Here is an 18,964-nt window from a genome sequence, read left to right on the forward strand (position 1 = left end):
AGATGGGAATTTTTATACCCTTAGGTGACATCCAAGAAAGCTGCAATTAAGGAAGGCAAGGGCTAATCAAGTACCTGTGACAGCTTTGTGTGACCTATTTTGGAAAACTAACTTAGGCTGTGAGGATGTGGGGGAGATCTTTGGTAATTAGTCTTATCACATAGGAGTTTGACACATGAAGCAAATTGGAAAACAAAATAAAATTAGAGGTTTCACAATGTTTTCAAAAATTGAAGTGAAACTGTAAAGAAAAAGATTATTTCTTTAAAAGACTTTCAATTAATCAATAAGTCAACAATGATATGAAAATCAAGCACTTCTGAAAATCATTCATGAAAATTCTAAATTAACTTGAAAAGCTGGTGTTGTTTTATGTTTTATAATTTGAATATCTTGAAGTGGAAGTGAAAATAGCTCTTTCCCCCTAAGAAAATAATTAATGTTTTATTTTGAATTGCCTATTACTCTCTGGATATCAGAGCACATCCAGTATAAAACAAAGTATACATCATCATATACATCAGAGGAAGAATGAGGTTACTAGCATAAAGTCTTTGCTAAAGCAGAGACTAAGTAAGTTTTAAGACTAAGTAAAATTTAAATGTGGTTATTTAATACACTTATTTGAGTATTAATACATTTAAGAAACACTGACCAACATTTATAGAAAAGTGGGAAAATTCTGAATATTTGGATGTATTTTTGTGTGATGTTGGCAAAAACTCAACAAAACAGGGGAGTGATGAACTGCAGCTGCATTAGAAAGTATCCTCTCAGACTAGCTTTCTGGGATGGCTTTGAACTCTTGTTTATCATTATTTTATGTACCTTCTTTTCTTTGTGTTGATTGTAGGATGAAGAGAAACATAGGAGAGTAGCCTTTAGGATTTTTAATCAAAGGTACTGCTCTGCTGATTGCTGTAGTGGATTTTTGAAATGGTAAAGCAAGTGGGCAAATTAAAATTCCATGTTCCTGTGGGCTAGAAGCTGAGCTTCTTGAAAAGCTCTGTAACAAGAGCATGTTTTCCATTGTCTTACTGTTACCCTATCCTTTCTGAGAACATCTTCAGTGCACTTTTCTTTTTCCAGTTGATTGACACAAAAAGAGAATATGGAGAGAGACAAAGAAAGACAGAGAGACAGAAACAGAATAAGACTGATAGAGACAGAGAGAAAAAGGTGAGGAGATGGAAGTGGAGAGATGAGAGGAAGACAGAATAAGGAGAGGTGGAGATGTAGTTAGAGACAGAAAAAGAGAGGCAGAGACAGAAAAAGTGGTAGAGACAGAAAGTCACAGAAAGGGAATAAAAGGAAATCATTTTACAAGCTTTAAAGCACCATATTTTTAAGAGATAGGAGAAAAAGTGGTCTCATTATATAGGAATAAAAGTAAGAGCCCAAACGAACTGGAGTTAAAGATAATGAACAATAGGAATGATAACAACTGATAGTGTCCATAGAAATAAATATAGATTAGATAGAAAGATCATATTCTTCACTTGAATTTTTGCCCTACAAATCTCAACATTGTCAGAGTACCCCAGTGAAGAAAGAAACCTACAACGTCTTTATGTGGACAACACCTCCCACCCCAAACATAGTCACTTTAATGGAAAGTTCCTTTTCCTAATAATTCTAGGTTGGTTGGTTGGTTGGTTTTTCCAAGTACAGTTTTTCACGGTTTACCTTGCAACCTAATTTTCCCCTCCCCAGGACCCTTAAACAGGAGGAAGGGAAAAAAAAAAAACCTTGGTTACACGATTAATTCCCACCCTTTGAAATTTTCTAATCTGAGAATCATGGTCTGTGAACTGATTTTATAGTATGCATGAACTTGGAGGAAAAAGCATTGTATCTTTATTTCAATATAATTTGTTGCTTTTGTAATCCAATGTATATTTTTAGGTGCATTTACAAACATTATTCTGAGAAGTTGATATTGCCCGGAAGAGTTCGTGACATAAAAAGGGCGAGTAAGTTCCATTCCTTTCTCAATCTAAAATTTAAAGCTTCAAATCTCTCTCTCTCTCTCTCTCTCTCTCTCTCTCTCTCTCTCTCTCTCTCTCTCTCTCTCTCTCTCTCTCTCTCTCTCTCTCTCTTTCTCTCTCTCTCTATGTGTGTGTGTGTGTGTGTGTGTGTGTGTGTGTGTGTTTGGATCATATAATTTTGAGACTGGGAGGAATCTTGGAAATTGACTAGTCCAACTCCTTACAGACAAATTCAGGCGTTCACACAATCTTCCACACTTCAAAATTTATAAACAATAAAATGATGGAAAGTGATAATAAACCTCTGTCGGGTGGCTAAAGGAAAAGAAACAAATACAGAAAGTGACTCTAAGCAAGGAAACAACTGGAAGAGATCTAATCTGGACCGGGCCATTGTGATCTCTACCTCCCAGCTGGCTTCGGGACTTGCGGACCCCGGGTGGAGGGGGGGGGGGTGAGAAATGGAGGGAGGGCGGAGCGTTTGTTGATTGCTTAAATACTTTGAGGTTGTAACACGCGTAGGTTACTGTTCAGTCCAGGCAAAGGCAGAAACAGTATTATGTTGTGAACAAGTGCCGGGGGTGGGAAAATGCGAGGCGGCAGACTGGGAGGCACTGAATGGTACAGCGGTGAAAGACACCCTTTGTGCAAGTCTTCTGGAAAAAGGAAAGGGGGTTGGGCAGAGAAAAGGAGAGGGGGGAACCGAAGGGCCCCGGTTGCCATGCTCAGCTGATTCCGCCAGATGTGCAGGTACATTCCAGCGGTTACAGTAGCTCCTGAAAGCTCCGGTAGGGGGCCATGTGGATTTCTGGGATGCGAGCGGAGAGAGCAAACCAGCGCACTCCTTCAGCCTTTCTTTGGTAGGGGGAGGGGCCGAGAATTAGGAAGGGGGATAGTTTCTCAGAACGGAGAAGGGAATTAGGGAATTCCCTCCCCTTCTTTATATAGGTGGCTGAGCGATCACGCTGTCATTAAAGGCACGTCCCTTCCCTTTGCTGCTGTGCCAAACACAGGGAGACCGCCAAGCGGACACTGAGAAGGTCAAACCCCGCCTGCTTGGAGGTGTTACAGACCTCCTTACTTTACCTAGGGGAAAGGGGCGCCCGGACCGCGCTCCTTTTTTCGTGCACCGAAGCTGCATGGCTTGTGGCTCATTTTCCCAGCTGGCAAACGTCACCATGAAGACAAGGGAATGCCTGTGGTGAGTTGTTTATTTTGTTAGAGTTTGCGGTGGGGTTGGGGGTGGGGGGCGGTGAGGAACAGACAGCGAATCAAGGGGTGAGTTGGAGAGGTAGTGGAGGAGGGCATTGGGAACTGAACTGTATTGCTCGGCTCTCCATCCCACCAGCGTTGTAGAAATCTGTCAGACCTCAAGTTAGCCGCTCAGAAGAGGGGGCTCTGCTAAAAACTGCTTCCCGTCTGTCTACAAGAATTGCCTCTTTACAACATCTGCAGAGTTGAACCAATTTGATGCATGACACTAGGAGGCTGATATATGGGCATACGACATACACACAACGCTTCACAAAACACACTAGTTGTAAAAGAGCTTGTTCGGGCGGCAGGTTTCCACTGTTTTGATTAGCAGCAGCAGTTCTGGGGCTACAAAGTCAGCCTCTGCCTTTTCAGTTACTTACAAGAAAAAAGGTTCCTGTAAGATGAATGTGTGTGTGTGTGTGTGTGTGTGTGTGTGTGTGTGTGTGTGTGTGTGGCATGTAGGTGGAGTTGATGGAAAACTTTGCCCTATAGGAATCCCAGAAAAAGAGGTGGCGCATGTTTTCTTTGTGAGGATACTTTTCCATATAATTCTTGCAAATAGTATTAACTGATTTGACAGTATTTAACACTCTTGAGGATAAACCGGGGTCTGTGCCCAACATACTAGTCAGTAACCCCAAAGAAGATATTTGATATCCTAATCTTTAGGGCAGGTGGTTTCAGAGCCTGGCCAAACGAAAGCTGGTATTGGGCTCAGGATCACAGTGTAACTGATGGTAATAATTGCCTGGAAGAAAATTCTAAATACATTAGTGAGATGGTAAAGCTTTTAAGGCTTTCTTGGGAGTGAGTGCCTGGCTAATGAGAGGTTAATTTTGTTTCAAAGAGAAGACTGTACTGGTTTCCTGAGATAAATGGTCAGGAAGCACATTACCTCCCTGGCTCTGGCAATGGGCTCCCAAATGCTTTTTGCACCTGCTACTTTCAAGCTCAGTGAGTGGTTGTAAAGATGTTGGGATTCTGTCAGCCAATTTTTGTAGGTACAGATAATGAATCCTTACCCTCCCTCTTCTGGACAGGGTTCTAACTGTTGTTTTATCTATTATCTAATACACAGAGTCAAAAAGTAAATGCCAACATCCAGCTTTTCAAGGATTTTCGATGCCCCTTTGGCCCACCAGGCACCATATAGGACCATAAGGGTTAAAGATGATGTAAGTACCAACACATGGAGAGCTTTGTTTTCTTTTAGAACATTTTATTTTAGTCCATTGACATCCCACATTCAAAATGGTAAATAACAAGTAGGGATGGGGAAATTTGAAAAACATATCATATATACTGTGTCCAGGTCTGATACCCAGCTGCTCTTTCCTAATGTATTGTATTAAGCAGACAGACCTGTGTTGGATTTCTGAAAATGGAGATTATATTAACAGAGGAACAGTTAAGCCATCATGAATGCTTTCAGGAAAAGCAAACCACATTTTGTTTAAAATCCATTAATGCTTCTTGCATGTGTTTGAATTCTACCCAGTTACATGTTAAGTTTATGTTTTCCTGGATCCCTGAATAGTCTGCTACCTTGTTTCCCTTTCCTTGACTAAAAGAAAAAAGGGAAGAGAAAGGAAAGAGAGGAAGAAGAACTAATTAACTGGAGAGATTCCCGAGTTGTAAAATCATTGATTTTAGCATATTGTTAGTTTGAAATGTAAAGTCATTGAATTCTGTTTTTCCTCAGGTTAAAACTGGGGACATTTTTGAGTTTTACTTCCTTAATCCAGGCAGCACATAAACTTAGAAAAGACTGTGTGCCCTTGGATGTCTTAACTAGAATGTTAGAATTTATTGATAACATTTCTAATTTACTGTTCCAGTCCCTCAGCTCACCTAATGCCTTAACACTTGAAAATGGGAACCACCTCCTAGCTTAATTGTAAAAATTAGCATTTCCCTCTAGCCAACTATACACTTATATTGCAATAAAAAGTGAATTGTTACACACATAAATCTTGGGCTTGTCAAATTTTACAACAGAGGAACAATGAAGGACCTTAGAGGAGATGAAATTTTTTCTAAGGAAGTGTCATTTAGTGGCCTTGCAGTTTGCAGAGAGCGCCCTCTATTGTTACCAAACCCTGTCATAGTAATGAAAATAAGAAACTTTCAGGGAGTCATGAAAACACAAGTTATTTTCTTTATTTTTGAATATTAGTTATATGCTGTTGTACCAAGAATTTATGATGCTTATTTTAATTTGTTCTTAAAGTATAAGTTTCTGGATTAAAGGGACAGAACAAATTTTATAAATTGTGTCAGTTTTGTTCAAATATTTCAGAATACTTAATTGTACCTGTTTATCTTTTTTAAAGAACTAAAGGTATTGTTTTGATTTACTTTATCTAGCATGATAACAACTTATATCCTAAAAAATAGTTGTGCCAAGAGAATAAGACTTCAGTATTCAGCAAAATCTTGAAATATGAAATCTGATTCTTCTACCAAAAATCATTTCTCCAGGTGGTATTTAAAGCTATTATTATGTTATAATATAGTCAAAGCTTGAATTATATCTTAGGCAGTGAAGGTTATGTTTACTACTTGACTCACTACGGTGTGTAATAATTATGCAAGGTACAGCTAAATATCGGAGGCAATCCCGTATAAAGGCCCCAGTGTCTTTAAGGAATAAATTGTCGTTGAGGGAGGATGCTGCAAACCCTTACACTATCCAAATATATTTGAATACTACATTATTTAAGAAAAAGAGGAGAGAGGGTGATGTATCCATAACTGCTTATTTCAAATAGTGCAAAAGTTGTGAATCAGGACCTAAGTTGGTATTTTTAAAAGTCAACCAATGTAAAGATAATAATATTCCAGGAAAGAAAGAGAAAGTATATTCAAGTAATTTAAGTAACTTAGCTGGCCCTTCACAACTACTGATAGCAAGGTTGAATTCTATCATCTGATTCCATGAATCTGGTTTTCTCCTTTTTTCAAATTCTCCTTACAAACTGACCTTTTACATATTGTTTTCAATTTAGGGAAAACAGAGATTTAGTTACCATTAAATCGTTTGACTACTAAGGTCTAGGATGCCATAGAAAGTCTAAATTCAGTTATCGTTTAGGCATAACATTTTTGTTTAGATAGCATTTTAAGCAAAATGCTTTCCTCAGCACAACCCTGCGAAGGAGGCCTTTTCCAGATGAAGAAACTGAGGCTATGAGAAGTTGTAACTTGCCCCATCCGTGATTTCATAACTAGTTAAGCTAGGGCTCTGCATTAACTTCTCATTAATCTAAATTACTCTCTAATCGGGCATGTTCAAGTTCGCCCACTGTGGGTGAACTAAGTAAAAACTAACCCTAGGTGCCTGTACTAACCATCTGTCGCTAACTAACCACTAAACCACTGATTTTGATGGTCAAGTCTAGGGTAAGAAACCTGAAGGAGCGCCAAAGGGCGATCGCCGGGGCCGATTAAAACTGCCAGTAAATTCCAAAAGGCGCCCACTGAGACCTTTCCCAGCCAATCGGAGAGCCCCCGACCTGCCAGTCACATTCCGACTAGGAAAAGCTCGTTTTCTTTCCAGCTACGTTCCACTCTCGAGATCTAAGTCGGAATGTGGTATCGGGGGAGGTGATTGGCTGCGAAGGTGAAGCCCCGCACACGTGACTCCATAGCACCGCTCTTTAGAAGCATAGACCGAGATAGGGCGTGGCCGAGGGAGGAGGAGCGGGAAGCACGCGATAGAAAACAAGCGAGTGGAACTTGGGAGGCCGAGTGGGGCCCTCCAAAAGTAAGTGAAAAAAAAGGGACCGGCGGTCGCCTGTTTAGATTCGAGTACGTTTTTTTAAAAAGAGGAGAAACGGTAAATAGAGGAAAGGAGACAGCGAGAGCGATGGCAAATCGTTTCGTCGCACACAGTCCGGGACAACCGTTCTCTCAAGGCCCTAGGCAGGGAGGGCGGGCTCCAGAGGCCCAGAGAAGTGTCGGGTCTGTCTGGGTCGGCCGGCACTAGCGGCCCCAGGGACGCATCTGAGGTAGGAGGAAGGCGCGGATTGGCTGGGGGCGCGCCCGACGTGGGAGGGGAGTGCGGCGCTGAGATTGATTGATGGGGCGGGGGAGGGGCGTGCCGGAGACACCCGAGGGAGGCTGGGGCCCCGCGCGCACACTCGCCCCCCGCGTCCGAGCTTAGCACGCATCCCCTTCCCCAGGCCTCGCCAGATCCCGCGCGCGAGTGGCTTTAGGAAGTGGGAAGGAAGAAGGCAGTACTCATTGGCGTTCTTTGTGTTCTTTTCTCCTCCGCTTGCGATGTTGCCTGGGGCCGTTCTCCTTCTCTGGCGCGCTGCTCGCGGTTGCTACTACTGCTGCTTCTGCGGGGGCGGCGGCTGCCCCACGCCATCGCGGGACTGAAGGAGGAAGAAAAGGAAGCGAGGCCCGATCGCGTGTCCATGCAGCAGTCCCGGCTCCCGGGCCCCCACGCCGCCGACAGAGCCCTGGAGGAGACCTGCATGGACGGGCATGGGGAGAGCTGCCCCTTCTTGCGCCGCCGCCGCCGCCGCCAGGGCTGAGCCGGACAGGCACTGGCTACGTCGCGGCTGGCGCTCGCCTCCGCTTGTCGCCCTGCTGCTCCTGCTCGGCCTCGGGGGACTGCCCGCAGGTACTGAACGAGCCCTGCCCCTGTTGGGGGTGGGGAGACTCCCTCACTTGTGCCTCTGCACCCATTCGCCTGTGCACCTACACCTCACATCCCACTCGCGGCTCCAGTGACAGGCGCGGACTTGCGCGGGAGTGGGCGGGGGGGGGCGGGTTGAGATGGGAAAGGCGCCTTCGCTTTTACTCTGATTGGAGAAGGTCCCCCCACCCCCGGGAGAAGGTGGTAATGGTGTGGTTGTGTTAGAAGTGGGGGGCTACGGAAAAGATTGGATTTCTTTGTTTCTGGCAGAAACCCCTAGAGATTGCAGAAGCTAACTTGTGTCTGTCTGTCTGTCTTCAGGACACCTTGTTGCGGAGCCACCTTTTTTAAAAACCTCGTAGTTGGAGCAACTGCAACAAACTGGTCAAAACATTTGGCGAGTCTGGGAGATGAGCTTAAGATGGCCCCTTCTCTCCCCGCCCTCCCCCCCCCAGCCTCGCCTCCCTCCTTCCCTCTTTGCACAGACCTCTGTGAGATGTCCTTTCGGTGGGAGTCTGAGGGGGCTGGGGTGGGGAAGGGAAGTGTTGCTATTGAGCTTGAGACTAATGCTCGGGATGCTTTATTAAAGCTTTCTGCGATTGTATTTACTGAAAGTCGGGGATCAAATCTGGTTTCCACTGCTGCCTTCTCCCTGCAGGAGAGAAGGCGGCTTGGGTTGTTTCTCTGAATTTGAGGGGTTGGTGAAGCAGAGAGAGCGCACATTTTAACTGGAATGTGGAGCGTGGAGCTTAATCTCATAACCAAAATACTTTTCACCGAGTTCATATTTGAAAGAAGAAAAAAAAACTGGTTTCAAGCAGCCTTCAATCCTCTCCCATAAAATTTGTGGCTATTTTCGGGGACTATGTCTGAGACTGTGAGGTCTATATTTGCTAGCCTTTGTATCATTCAGATTACTCATACCCTAATAAAACTGCACTGTAGCTATTTTGATTTTGAGAAGAAAAGGAAGGAAATCAACTGTAGTGTGCCAGAGTACCTATTAGATTGGTTAGATTGTTGGTCTACGTGTTTAAAATCTAATAAAACTAATACCATTTTGGAAGTGTTAGAGAAGATTTCTTTTGTAGACACTGGTATAGAAAAAAAAATGTATTAAAAACTGGAAAGGAACTCCCTGGAAGTGTTATCCTTTTATTTGAGGATCTTTCCATGTATTTATATGAACACCAATCTAGTGCTTATCTAGTGCAAAGTGAGTATTGTGCTTTTCATGCCACTTGGACTTATGTTGCAATTGTTATTTATTAAGTCACACAAACCATGTTAAAATCGGTTGTCTTGAGTAGTGGGAGAGAAAAGAAATACTTCTTGGATAAGTTGGCACAACCAACTTTGTCTTTTGCTGTTTCCTATTGATGTAACTGCTTTTGGGGGGAGGGGATAGATGCAAACCTTATGTATTTGCCAATTTTCAGAATTAAAATTTTAAATTAGGGCTTTTATTTTTCTTTCCGAATGAAACAAGTGATTGTATAATACATAGCATTACTTGTTGGCCTTCTTTAAAGGCTGTAGTGGTTTTAAAATGATTAGGAAAGCTTTGAAAATGGGTGAGGGATCATCTCAGGGCTTGAATCATTTTCTGTTTGGGCTCAGAGAAAATAAAATAGGGCTAAATGAGTGTTTAACAAAAGGGCAATTTGTGTTGATGTATATGTAAAGTACTACTGCACCAAGAAAATATAAAGCACAATGTGTTGCATAGAGTTGTAGTAATAACTAACTTTATAACTAATAACAACACTTTAAAGTTTGCCATTACTTATATTGTCTTATATTTGAGACTTAGTAAATATTATAGGTGTGGGGTAAATACTATAGATATAATTATTCTACAGCTTTCTTTGCCCCCATCATGTTACAGGTGAATTGAGGCTCAAAGCCACATATTCTGGACATTGTGTCAGAGGTAGAATTTATCTTCCAACATACAGTCCAACGGGCTATCCACTATACCATACTGCTGAATGACATTTAATGTTTTTGTAGTAAATTTAAGTTAGTCTTGTTAGCCTTGGTTATCCTGTGCATTGATAATGATGGGAAACCCTTTTACAAATGTAGAATAGAGCCCTGGAAGGTTATTAAAGAAGGATTATTAAGGAAGATTATATCTCTTGTATTGGCTACAAAAACCTTGATTTAGAAAATTAAGACTTCTTAGTTTAAAATTTTGAAACAGGATTTGTTTTAATTTTTTTAAGGCTCACTTTTAATGCAGCCTCACTTTATTAAGGCAGTGATTGTGTTGAGATTTCTTTGGATATTTGTTTCAGTTAGGCTCAAGTAATACTCTGGGAAAGGATTGTTGAATCCCCTTTCTTTAGTTTGGGCCCTTTTTTTTAAGAGCAGTACTTTTTGAAAATGCAAGGAATGATTTCTGTTCATTTCAGGGATCCTAGTGAAATGCTTTTTGCAGATGGGTGACCATATGTTTTATCACTGTAACCATGGCATTTGCCTCAGTATTCATGACTTAAAAGATTCATTCTTTTTAATATATCTAGCACATATTTCACATGATCCAAAAACCCCATTAGATTTCATAATCGTATGGGTAAATTTGGCATGTTGATTTGTGGCAGTTTGGGGTTTTAATCCTTAGCAATAGGATCGTTTGTAAACATATCCATTAGCATGTTCTTCTCCATTAACTGAAACAAAAATAGGGCAGCTAATCTTCACATTAATAACAAATAACTTGATGGGCAAAATAGTGAAACCTTTACCTGTAAATTTTTAATTTGCTCCCTTGGGAAAGCACAGAGTGCATTATTCACATATTTTTAACAAAGCTCTGCATTTCCTGACTGAGGATCAAATATGGAGCAGCTTGCTTCCTCCTGTACTTCTTGGCTTTCCTTTGCCAGATCTCAGAGACTATTTCTATTTGGCCTTCTCTTGGCATTTTGACAGGAGCTTTACTTTACCACTTATAATAGGAAGGAGTGTGCATTTCCATTATAAATTCATGAAGCCTAGATATTTCTGGGGAATGCTGCAAATTAATCATAATAAAGAAACTTGGGGTGATGAGTTAGATTTATTGGCCTTGAGCCCATATTTCCTTCTCTTTTCCGGTTTTCCCTCCTTCCTCTCCCATTCTACACTGAAACACCAAACAGCAGTCCAACACTATTTAGTTCCTCATCCCTAGGATGGGTGGTTTCTGTTTTGTGTCATTTCACAAAGGGATCAACATCTACCTACTAGCTAAAGAAAGGGAGAGGGGAAAAAATGTAAAGAGGTTAGAAATTTAATTCTTTTCCTTTTGGACAGTTAGTGCATTTACATTTCTACACCACTACTTTTTATATTTTATGACTATTTGAAATAATTACAAGTAAACATATGCTCGACTAAATTTTATGGATCATAAAAAGAACAAATAGGCCCAGTAAGTTTAGCAGAAAGTTCTTGTGCTATCACACAAGTATAAAAACTGGATGTACCAAGTTATCTGAAAACCATATTTTCTTTTCTTTACTTCCTCCTATGCTGTGAAGCCATTGCTTGAGTCGTTTCTACTATGACCACCACTAATATATAAATCATTATAATATCTAATAGGAAAAAATGTGGCCTTGAGTGGAAACTAGAAGGCAGAAAGCACTAGATTTGTTATTAGAAGACTTGAGTTTGAATTTTGGCACTTTTACTTACTATTAATTCTGGACAATTATTTAACCTTTTTGGGAAACTGTTGCCACCTATAAAACGAGAGGCTTGGTTTCAATGGCTTATAAGGACCTTTTCAGCTTTAAATTTATAGTCCATGGTCTTTATGAGGACTGAGAATCTATAATGTTGAACTCAGGTGTCAAGTTCATGCTTAACAAAACCAATCATTCTGAACTTTTATCTTTTAAATAACCTTAACTTATTTTTCAAAAGTCTAATTTTTAAAAATATTTTTAAATTATTTCTTCACAAAAAATTATATCACCAATAATTTATTATGAATTTTTAACATTTTCTACTAGAATATGTGGGGTTCAAATTTAAGGCAGATATTCTAATGTAAGGGCAAATTGTGTGGCTTATTAGGCCCTCTGCTCTGATGTAGCATTTATATTGGAATAGATACTGATTTTGTTCTCTTTTCTTACATGTGCTTTCATAATTGAAGAAAATACAAAGATGCTCTGGCAGTTAGTTTGTGTTTTATGACATATAAACTATTTTTCCTTTTATTGTATTGAAAGAATAATTTTGCTAAGTTAAATTTTTTGTCAATTTAAGAAGACAGTAATTATAGTTACATCTAGGAGTCTACATTTTATATTCATTTTTTTTTTTTGGTTCAAAATTTTAGAAGTATAGTTTGGTCAGTCATTGCCATATGCCTCTATTATAGAGAATATCCTTTGCCTATCTTTTCTTTGTCATTGGACATCTATGGAATAATAAATCATGTGCAAATATTTGGTCCAGAGCATTTGAACTCATGTTCCTGGGAGAATCAGAGAAAATTAGAAAATTAAACTTTTTATCAGTACACTTGTTTATTGAGAGGCAATTAAACTTTCTGAAAGCAGATGATTATAAATTGTGGTTAATGTGGAGTATGTCTACCCTTGGCTAACAGGAGGTCTTTTTTTAAAGACTCAGTACTTTAATTTTCTTGCTGCTAAGGCTGTGTAGACACAAAGGATAATATTGAGTTCAAATTCATTTTGAGGTTTTAAATAGACTATAATTTAGAATTTTTTTCCCTTTGGTAATAATAGATGCTTCTGCTTTTGACGCTGTCATCTCAGGTTGTTTTGCTTTACTTTCTGGAAGCTAATAATTCTTACTTTTTAAAAAATACAATAGAATTCCAGTAGAGAATAGAAAAAATTACATTTACTTAAAAAAAAACAATTTAAGTAAATACTTTCATTTACCATTCTATGATAGCTTCTAAGTCTTGTAAACAGACTAGTTTACACAGTAAAAAGTTTGTCTTCAAACAACTGCTGTTTTCTCAGGGTAGTTTGGTTTGAGAGGCACAAAAGCAAACTTGTATCTGTATTCTTAAAGACTTAAATTATACCTGCCTTTCCTACCCCCTTTAGGTTATTGCCAACAGCCTGCCCAGTGTCGAATCCAGAAATGTACCACAGACTTTGTGTCACTGACTTCTCACCTGAACTCTGCCATTGATGGCTTTGATTCAGAGTTCTGCAAGGCTCTACGTGCTTATGCTGGCTGTACCCAGCGTACTTCCAAAGCCTGCCGTGGAAACCTGGTCTACCATTCAGCTGTGCTAGGAATCAATGACCTCATGAGCCAGAGAAACTGTTCCAAGGATGGACCCACATCCTCCACCAACCCTGAAGTTACCCATGACCCTTGTAACTATCATAGCCATTCAGAAGCTAGAGAACATCAGGGAGGGGACCAGAGTCCTCCCACTTACCTTTTTTGTGGCTTGTTTGGAGATCCTCATCTTAGAACTTTTAATGATCACTTTCAAACATGCAAGGTGGAAGGTGCCTGGCCTCTTATAGATAATAATTATCTTTCTGTGCAAGTGACAAATGTACCTGTGGTCCCTGGATCCAGTGCTACTGCTACAAATAAGGTAAGACTGACTCTTCTTTTCCTAGTCACTTTCTAATAACTTTGAACAATGTGATGGGTAGAATTTGAAGTGAGAAGCCAAAGTTTCAGTTAAAAGGGAGGCATTCTATTCTTGTGTTAGAGTTACTAGGTTCAGTATCAGGGGTGGTCATGATTTGCTTTTTAAAGCCATAAATTGGCCTAACACAAAACTAGGATTCATTGTAAAACAAGTGAGATTAAAAACCAACTACAACAAAAGCAAAGATGTGTGAGGTAAAAATAATAATACAAGGACTAGGCATTTGTAGTTTTTAATCACTGCATATCTGGTTCTTTCTCTATTTGTAGATGTTACTATTGTCTCTTTAGCATTCAAATAACATATCCAAAATATGTGAGTTGGTAAGATTAGATGTTTTATTAGAAATTTAGAAAAGGTAATTCAATGTGGTGGCTATAAGGCAACACTGTTGCAAACTGTTTAGCATGTCTTAGTTATTAACCTAGTGGTGACCAAGGGTAGAGAGTGTCTGTTGAAGTGTTATAATGTATAATCACAAACTAATCTGTGGACCAAACGATAACAATTGAAAGCTTTATCTGGGGAAAGAAGCTAAAAAATTACATTTAGCTTACCCTGACCAGCTGATCCATGTTTTAGATAACTACTAGATCAAGTATTCTTAACCTAATTTGTGTCATGAACATCTTTGGTGGTCTAAAGCCCATAGATCCCTTCTTAAAATGTTTTTTAAATGCATAAAATAAAATACATAGAATTACAAAGGAAATATAATCTTTTATTTAAAAAATAACAAAACCAAGTTCTTGATCTAGTTAAGAACCCCTCATCCTTAGTGTTTTACATAGCATTAAATGGAGACTTGGCAGTTGTCTTCAAAGCATTTGTGCTACTGTCCCTGTAGGAGGGAAGGATTAATAATGTGCTGACTTTAGATTCTTGTATCAATCTTACTCACTATAAGTAAACAAAAAAATTTGTAATTTTTGATTTCTATAAGAAATGATATCCTCAATATTCTCTTCATCTGCTATCTTTGTAGAAGGTATTAAGGATAAAGTATATTAGACATCAATTTTTCAAAACAAGTAATTTCTAAACTGTTGTGAATTTTTTCTATCACTTTCTTTTTCCTTCTTAAAACCCAGTTCCAAGGCAGAAGAGCAGTGAGGGCTAGGCCGTTGGGGTTAAGTGACTTGCCCAGGATCACATGGTTAGGAAGTATCAGAAATCAAATTTGAACCCAGAACCTTTCATCTCTAGATTATGCTCTCTATCCACTGAGCCACTGGCTGCCCCTTTTCTATCACTTTCTAAGAAAATGTCATGTTGCCCTACTCATAAACATTCTGTGTGGCTTATGTTTTTTATATTGTAAAATCAATTTTTGTAGGCATGTTGTAGAGACTGCTATAAAACCCCTGGGAATAACTGGGGCCATCTTTTAGGTGTATCCAGATTGGAATTTGTTTCTCTGAACAAAGATGATCTTTGCTCTGACCTATAAATATTTGCAATTATAGTCTCAGCCAAAACATGAACTTCTTTTTTGGATTCTTTAACCTTATAATAAATCTTAACTGTGATTTTTATATAGAAGTTCTAGTCACATACCTGTTAAGGAACATGTTTGTTATATATACAAAGTATGACTATAAATGAATCCATCTCATTACTTTCATGGTTTAAAAAAAAAAAACTTTATAACCAAAAAGCATTCTTTGATGCCATTGAACATGAAAACTGCAAGAAGAAAATCCCTCCTGGGGTGTAAAAAATCAATCCTGGAGATTTTTTGGTAAATTATTAGAGACTAGAAGATGGCATATCTTGTGTGGAGATCAGCACAGGAATAATTGAGGTATTTAGTTTTCCTTGGTCTTTTGTTACACTGTTGAAAAAATGGTTCTTCACATCTTGTAACCATGCTGTCCAGAAACAAAATCCTCAGTAACTCTACTACAGCCTTCAGTGTATCTCTTCTTAAACCACTCTACAAATCCTATCTCAGAATTTGTTGAGTACATATGCATGTTATGTACAGGCCGGTCTGAGGGAGAAAATACTAGAATACAGCTCAAGGATTTCCTTAACTCAATCTTCTTAATCTCACTAATAGACCAAAACTGCCTTAATTTCAACACTAGAATATATCTCAAAGATTTCTTTAACTTTCCTTGTCAGGACTGACTAATCTATTAATCTCTGGTCAGCTCTATTAAAGAGATTGCTATATTTAAACACATTCTTATTTTTTTCATCCAAAATTGCATTTGATAACCTTTTACCTAGTCTCCCCTCCCAAAAACATATTCTTTAAATAAAAATATATATTATATGGTGGAAAGGATTCCTAAGTGGTGTACTTCCCAATTAGTTAGTGTCGTCTCCACTTGTCTTTGGGAGCAGGCTAATTTAGGATCATAAATTTAGAACTGGAGGGGGCTTCAGAAACCATCCACTTCAACCTTCTCATCTAACAGACAAGAACACAGAGGCCCAAAGACACTAAGGGATATGCTCTAGGTCACATTTGAATGCATATTCTTTCCATTCACTTTTTTATTCTTCTCTCCCTTCAACACCTTCATCAATCTATTTTTCTTCCTTTCCCCCAGAAAACAACCAAAAAGAAAAATCAGAGAATAAAGTTTTATGTAGATTTTTTTTTTTTGCCCCAGGAGGCCCTTTCTAACAAACCAAAATAAGTAATAAGACCTGTTATTTTATGAAGTATAAAATGAATAGATAGCTGAAGGGCAGATAGGTTTGTCCAGGCACAGCATCCAAAGAAATATTTACAGGCACTGGAAGGAAGAGTCATCTAATCCAGGCCCCTCATTTTACAAATGAAGGAATTGAGGCCTAGAAAGCCTGTGTTTTGTCCAAATTCATGTAACTAGCCTGAGTTCTTCCCATCCTACAGTGTTGTCACCATTTGTCATGTACACTTTTTCTTCTTCAACTTTAGAATATGGGGATATATGGTATAGCTTTCTTGGTGTGTTCAAGTTTGTTTTTTTTTCCAAGTGTTTTTTGCATTTCTCCCTCTAGTTTAATAATCCTCTTTTAAGAGGAAGAAAGGTGCTATTCTTGTACACATTTTGTATTTTCCACACTATTAGGAAAGTACTTTTCCAACTAGCAAGGTTCTTGTTCTCTCAGCCCCCTCCCCACCTATACAGGTGGTTGCATGGGATTCTGGCATACCAGAACTTCTCTGCAGAGATCCCTATCTTTTCTGGGCCTTTCTCCCTACCTGTGGCTGCTTGAGATGATTTTAAGCACCCAAGCATGGAGGCAGGGCAAAATGAAAGGTATAAAACTAGAACTTAAAAACTTTCTTGAAGGAAAAACAGTTCTTTCTAATCCAGCTGCATTGGCTCCCAAAAAACTAAACTACCTTGAATAATCGATAGAACTTCTATGGAGGATTTGGTGCTATGGTTCACAGATAAAAATGGGCCACTAAGAATCTCTATAGGCAGCATATTGACTAAGAAAAATGCATATTACCATTTTCTGTGTTCTGTTGTATTTTTATTTTATTTTGCTAAATATTTTCCAATCACATTTTAATTTAATTGGAGCATACTTCTGCCTGTTTGATACCTTTTTACCTTCACCCTTCATACCACAATCTCTATACTTGTATTCATTGTAGCTCTTATTTAGCTAAATTATGTAGGTTTTGTGTCCTGAGTTAAGCAAACCCAAGATAGAATATTAAAATCTAGATTCCCAGGAAATAGACATTAGGTTGAATTATTTATTTTTCAAAATGATAATTATATACTTAAAAAGTTAGAGCAGCAAGGGACCTCTTAAGAACCATATAGTCCCAAAACCTTATTTCTATGCACTGATGTCTAGAGATGTGAGGTGATTTGTCCTTATGAATATAACTGGATCTAAAATCCTGTTTATTAACTTTAAGCCAGGGGAAGGGGGTTTTCCATGCAGTCCCTCAGGAATAGATTCTAATACAAGAGTGTTTGAAATGTGACTCCTCTTCTGGGAATTAGATTTTTATACCATCATTCAGGAATATGCCTGCTTTTTAAACTAAAACATATCTATAATGCTAATTTTCTTTAAAAATCAATTTTCCTGCTCAAACCACCATCCTGGCCTTGTTGATCCTTGCTTTTATGTTTCATTTTTTTCTTTCAGTCATACCACTCCTACTTGTTCTCAGTAAGAAAGGAAAACGATAGGAGCTTTCTGTTGCTTTCCCATTATAAACTTTCTTATGCACTGGATCATTGTAGAAGCTCTAATTCCATGTTAGTTTACCTATTTGGGAAAGAAGTTTGTATTTTTTTGCACATGGCCATGACAGAGAGTGATCATGAGGGAGAGTGATGAATTGCTTCTGGTGAATGGGTTAGCATCTGGATAAGCTGGAACTGTCTTGGTGTGTTTCCTTTTGTCACCTTGTGTTACCAGTTCTCCAAATTCAAGTGGACAGTATAAATCTTTACTACTAGCCCAGAGCTATTGACAGTAATATACAAATTGCTTTTATGTTTAGGAGAAGTTCTGTTTTCTATCTCTGGTCAGTAAAAGCTCTCTCAAATTCTTCCAGGTTGGTCTTTTGCTTTTTTCATTCCTCTGGCCCCTGGTGGGGTCAGCCAATTTTCAGATTAGGTCTCTAACTAGTAATAGCTTTCATTAAGTTCTCCTACAATGCTCGCGCACACACACACACACACACACACACACACACACACACAAGTGGTGAGAAGAGCAAAAATACATTTTAATCCAAATTTGGTCCAAATGAAAATGTCATCTATCTTCCTCCAATCTGTTTGATCTCCTGTCTGTGCTGTATTTGGAAACAGGAAGCCCCTATTCACATTCTGAATGGTACTTGTTCTCTTTTTATGACCATGGAAAAGTTGCTCCATTTCTGTGGTCCTCAGTTGGTTTTTCTATAAAGAGAGGATGCTAATATTATATAAATTTCAAGGGTTTGTTTATAAAATCACACCATTTCAGAGTTGAAAGAGTATCAGTCGTCACTTGGTCCAATCCATATCTGAAAAAGAATCCCATATTCCCAGCAAGGGGTCTTCAAGCCTTTATATTACATCTCCAAGAAGGAGAAACCATTTTCTTCCATCAGCCTCTTTCACTGCTGCTGTTAAAACATCATTAATTACCCTGAAAGTTTTTTAGTGGTTGTGAGTGTCCATTATTTCCCTTGTGGCTCTCCTCTGCATAGAGTATTCTGCTGTATACATGATGCCTTCTTGAATTGCAAGGTCAGAACCAGGGACATGGTTATGTTTCTAATAATTGTGAGGCATTTGATAGCTTTTGACTGTCTTCCTTGTCCTCAAGAGTGGTATAGTTCTTGAGCAAGGTTTCAATATCCCAAGTCCCCTTTTTAACTGAGACTGCCAGATGGGTGCCAACTGTGATGGTGATCCTTTGTTTTACAGGCATATGACTTTGATAATTTGTGTATAT

The 18,964-nt window shown here is 38.9% G+C and overlaps 1 protein-coding gene across 6 annotated transcripts in view; it reads left to right on the forward strand.

The window, feature by feature from the left end:
• Positions 1–2,478: 2,478 nt before the first annotated feature.
• The window catches only part of RGMB (repulsive guidance molecule BMP co-receptor b), a 33,609-nt gene continuing 17,123 nt past the window's right edge, over positions 2,479–18,964 (forward strand). Inside the window, exons 1-5 of one of the 6 annotated variants that reach the window (XM_007486584.3) lie at positions 2,479–2,738; positions 3,002–3,189; positions 4,324–4,420; positions 7,631–7,875; positions 12,975–13,483. In XM_007486584.3, coding sequence (XP_007486646.1) covers positions 4,416–4,420; positions 7,631–7,875; positions 12,975–13,483 — 759 coding nt within the window. In that variant the 5' untranslated portion in view covers positions 2,479–2,738; positions 3,002–3,189; positions 4,324–4,415. Of the gene's footprint in view, positions 3,190–4,323; positions 4,421–6,804; positions 7,256–7,630; positions 7,876–12,974; positions 13,484–18,964 lie in introns of all 6 variants that reach the window. The other 5 variants (XM_007486583.3, XM_056825027.1, XM_056825030.1 and 2 more) reach the window with 5 other exon arrangements.

This window comes from Monodelphis domestica, chromosome 3 (genome assembly GCF_027887165.1).
Source record: "Monodelphis domestica isolate mMonDom1 chromosome 3, mMonDom1.pri, whole genome shotgun sequence".
NCBI classification, from domain to species: Eukaryota; Metazoa; Chordata; class Mammalia; order Didelphimorphia; family Didelphidae; genus Monodelphis; species Monodelphis domestica.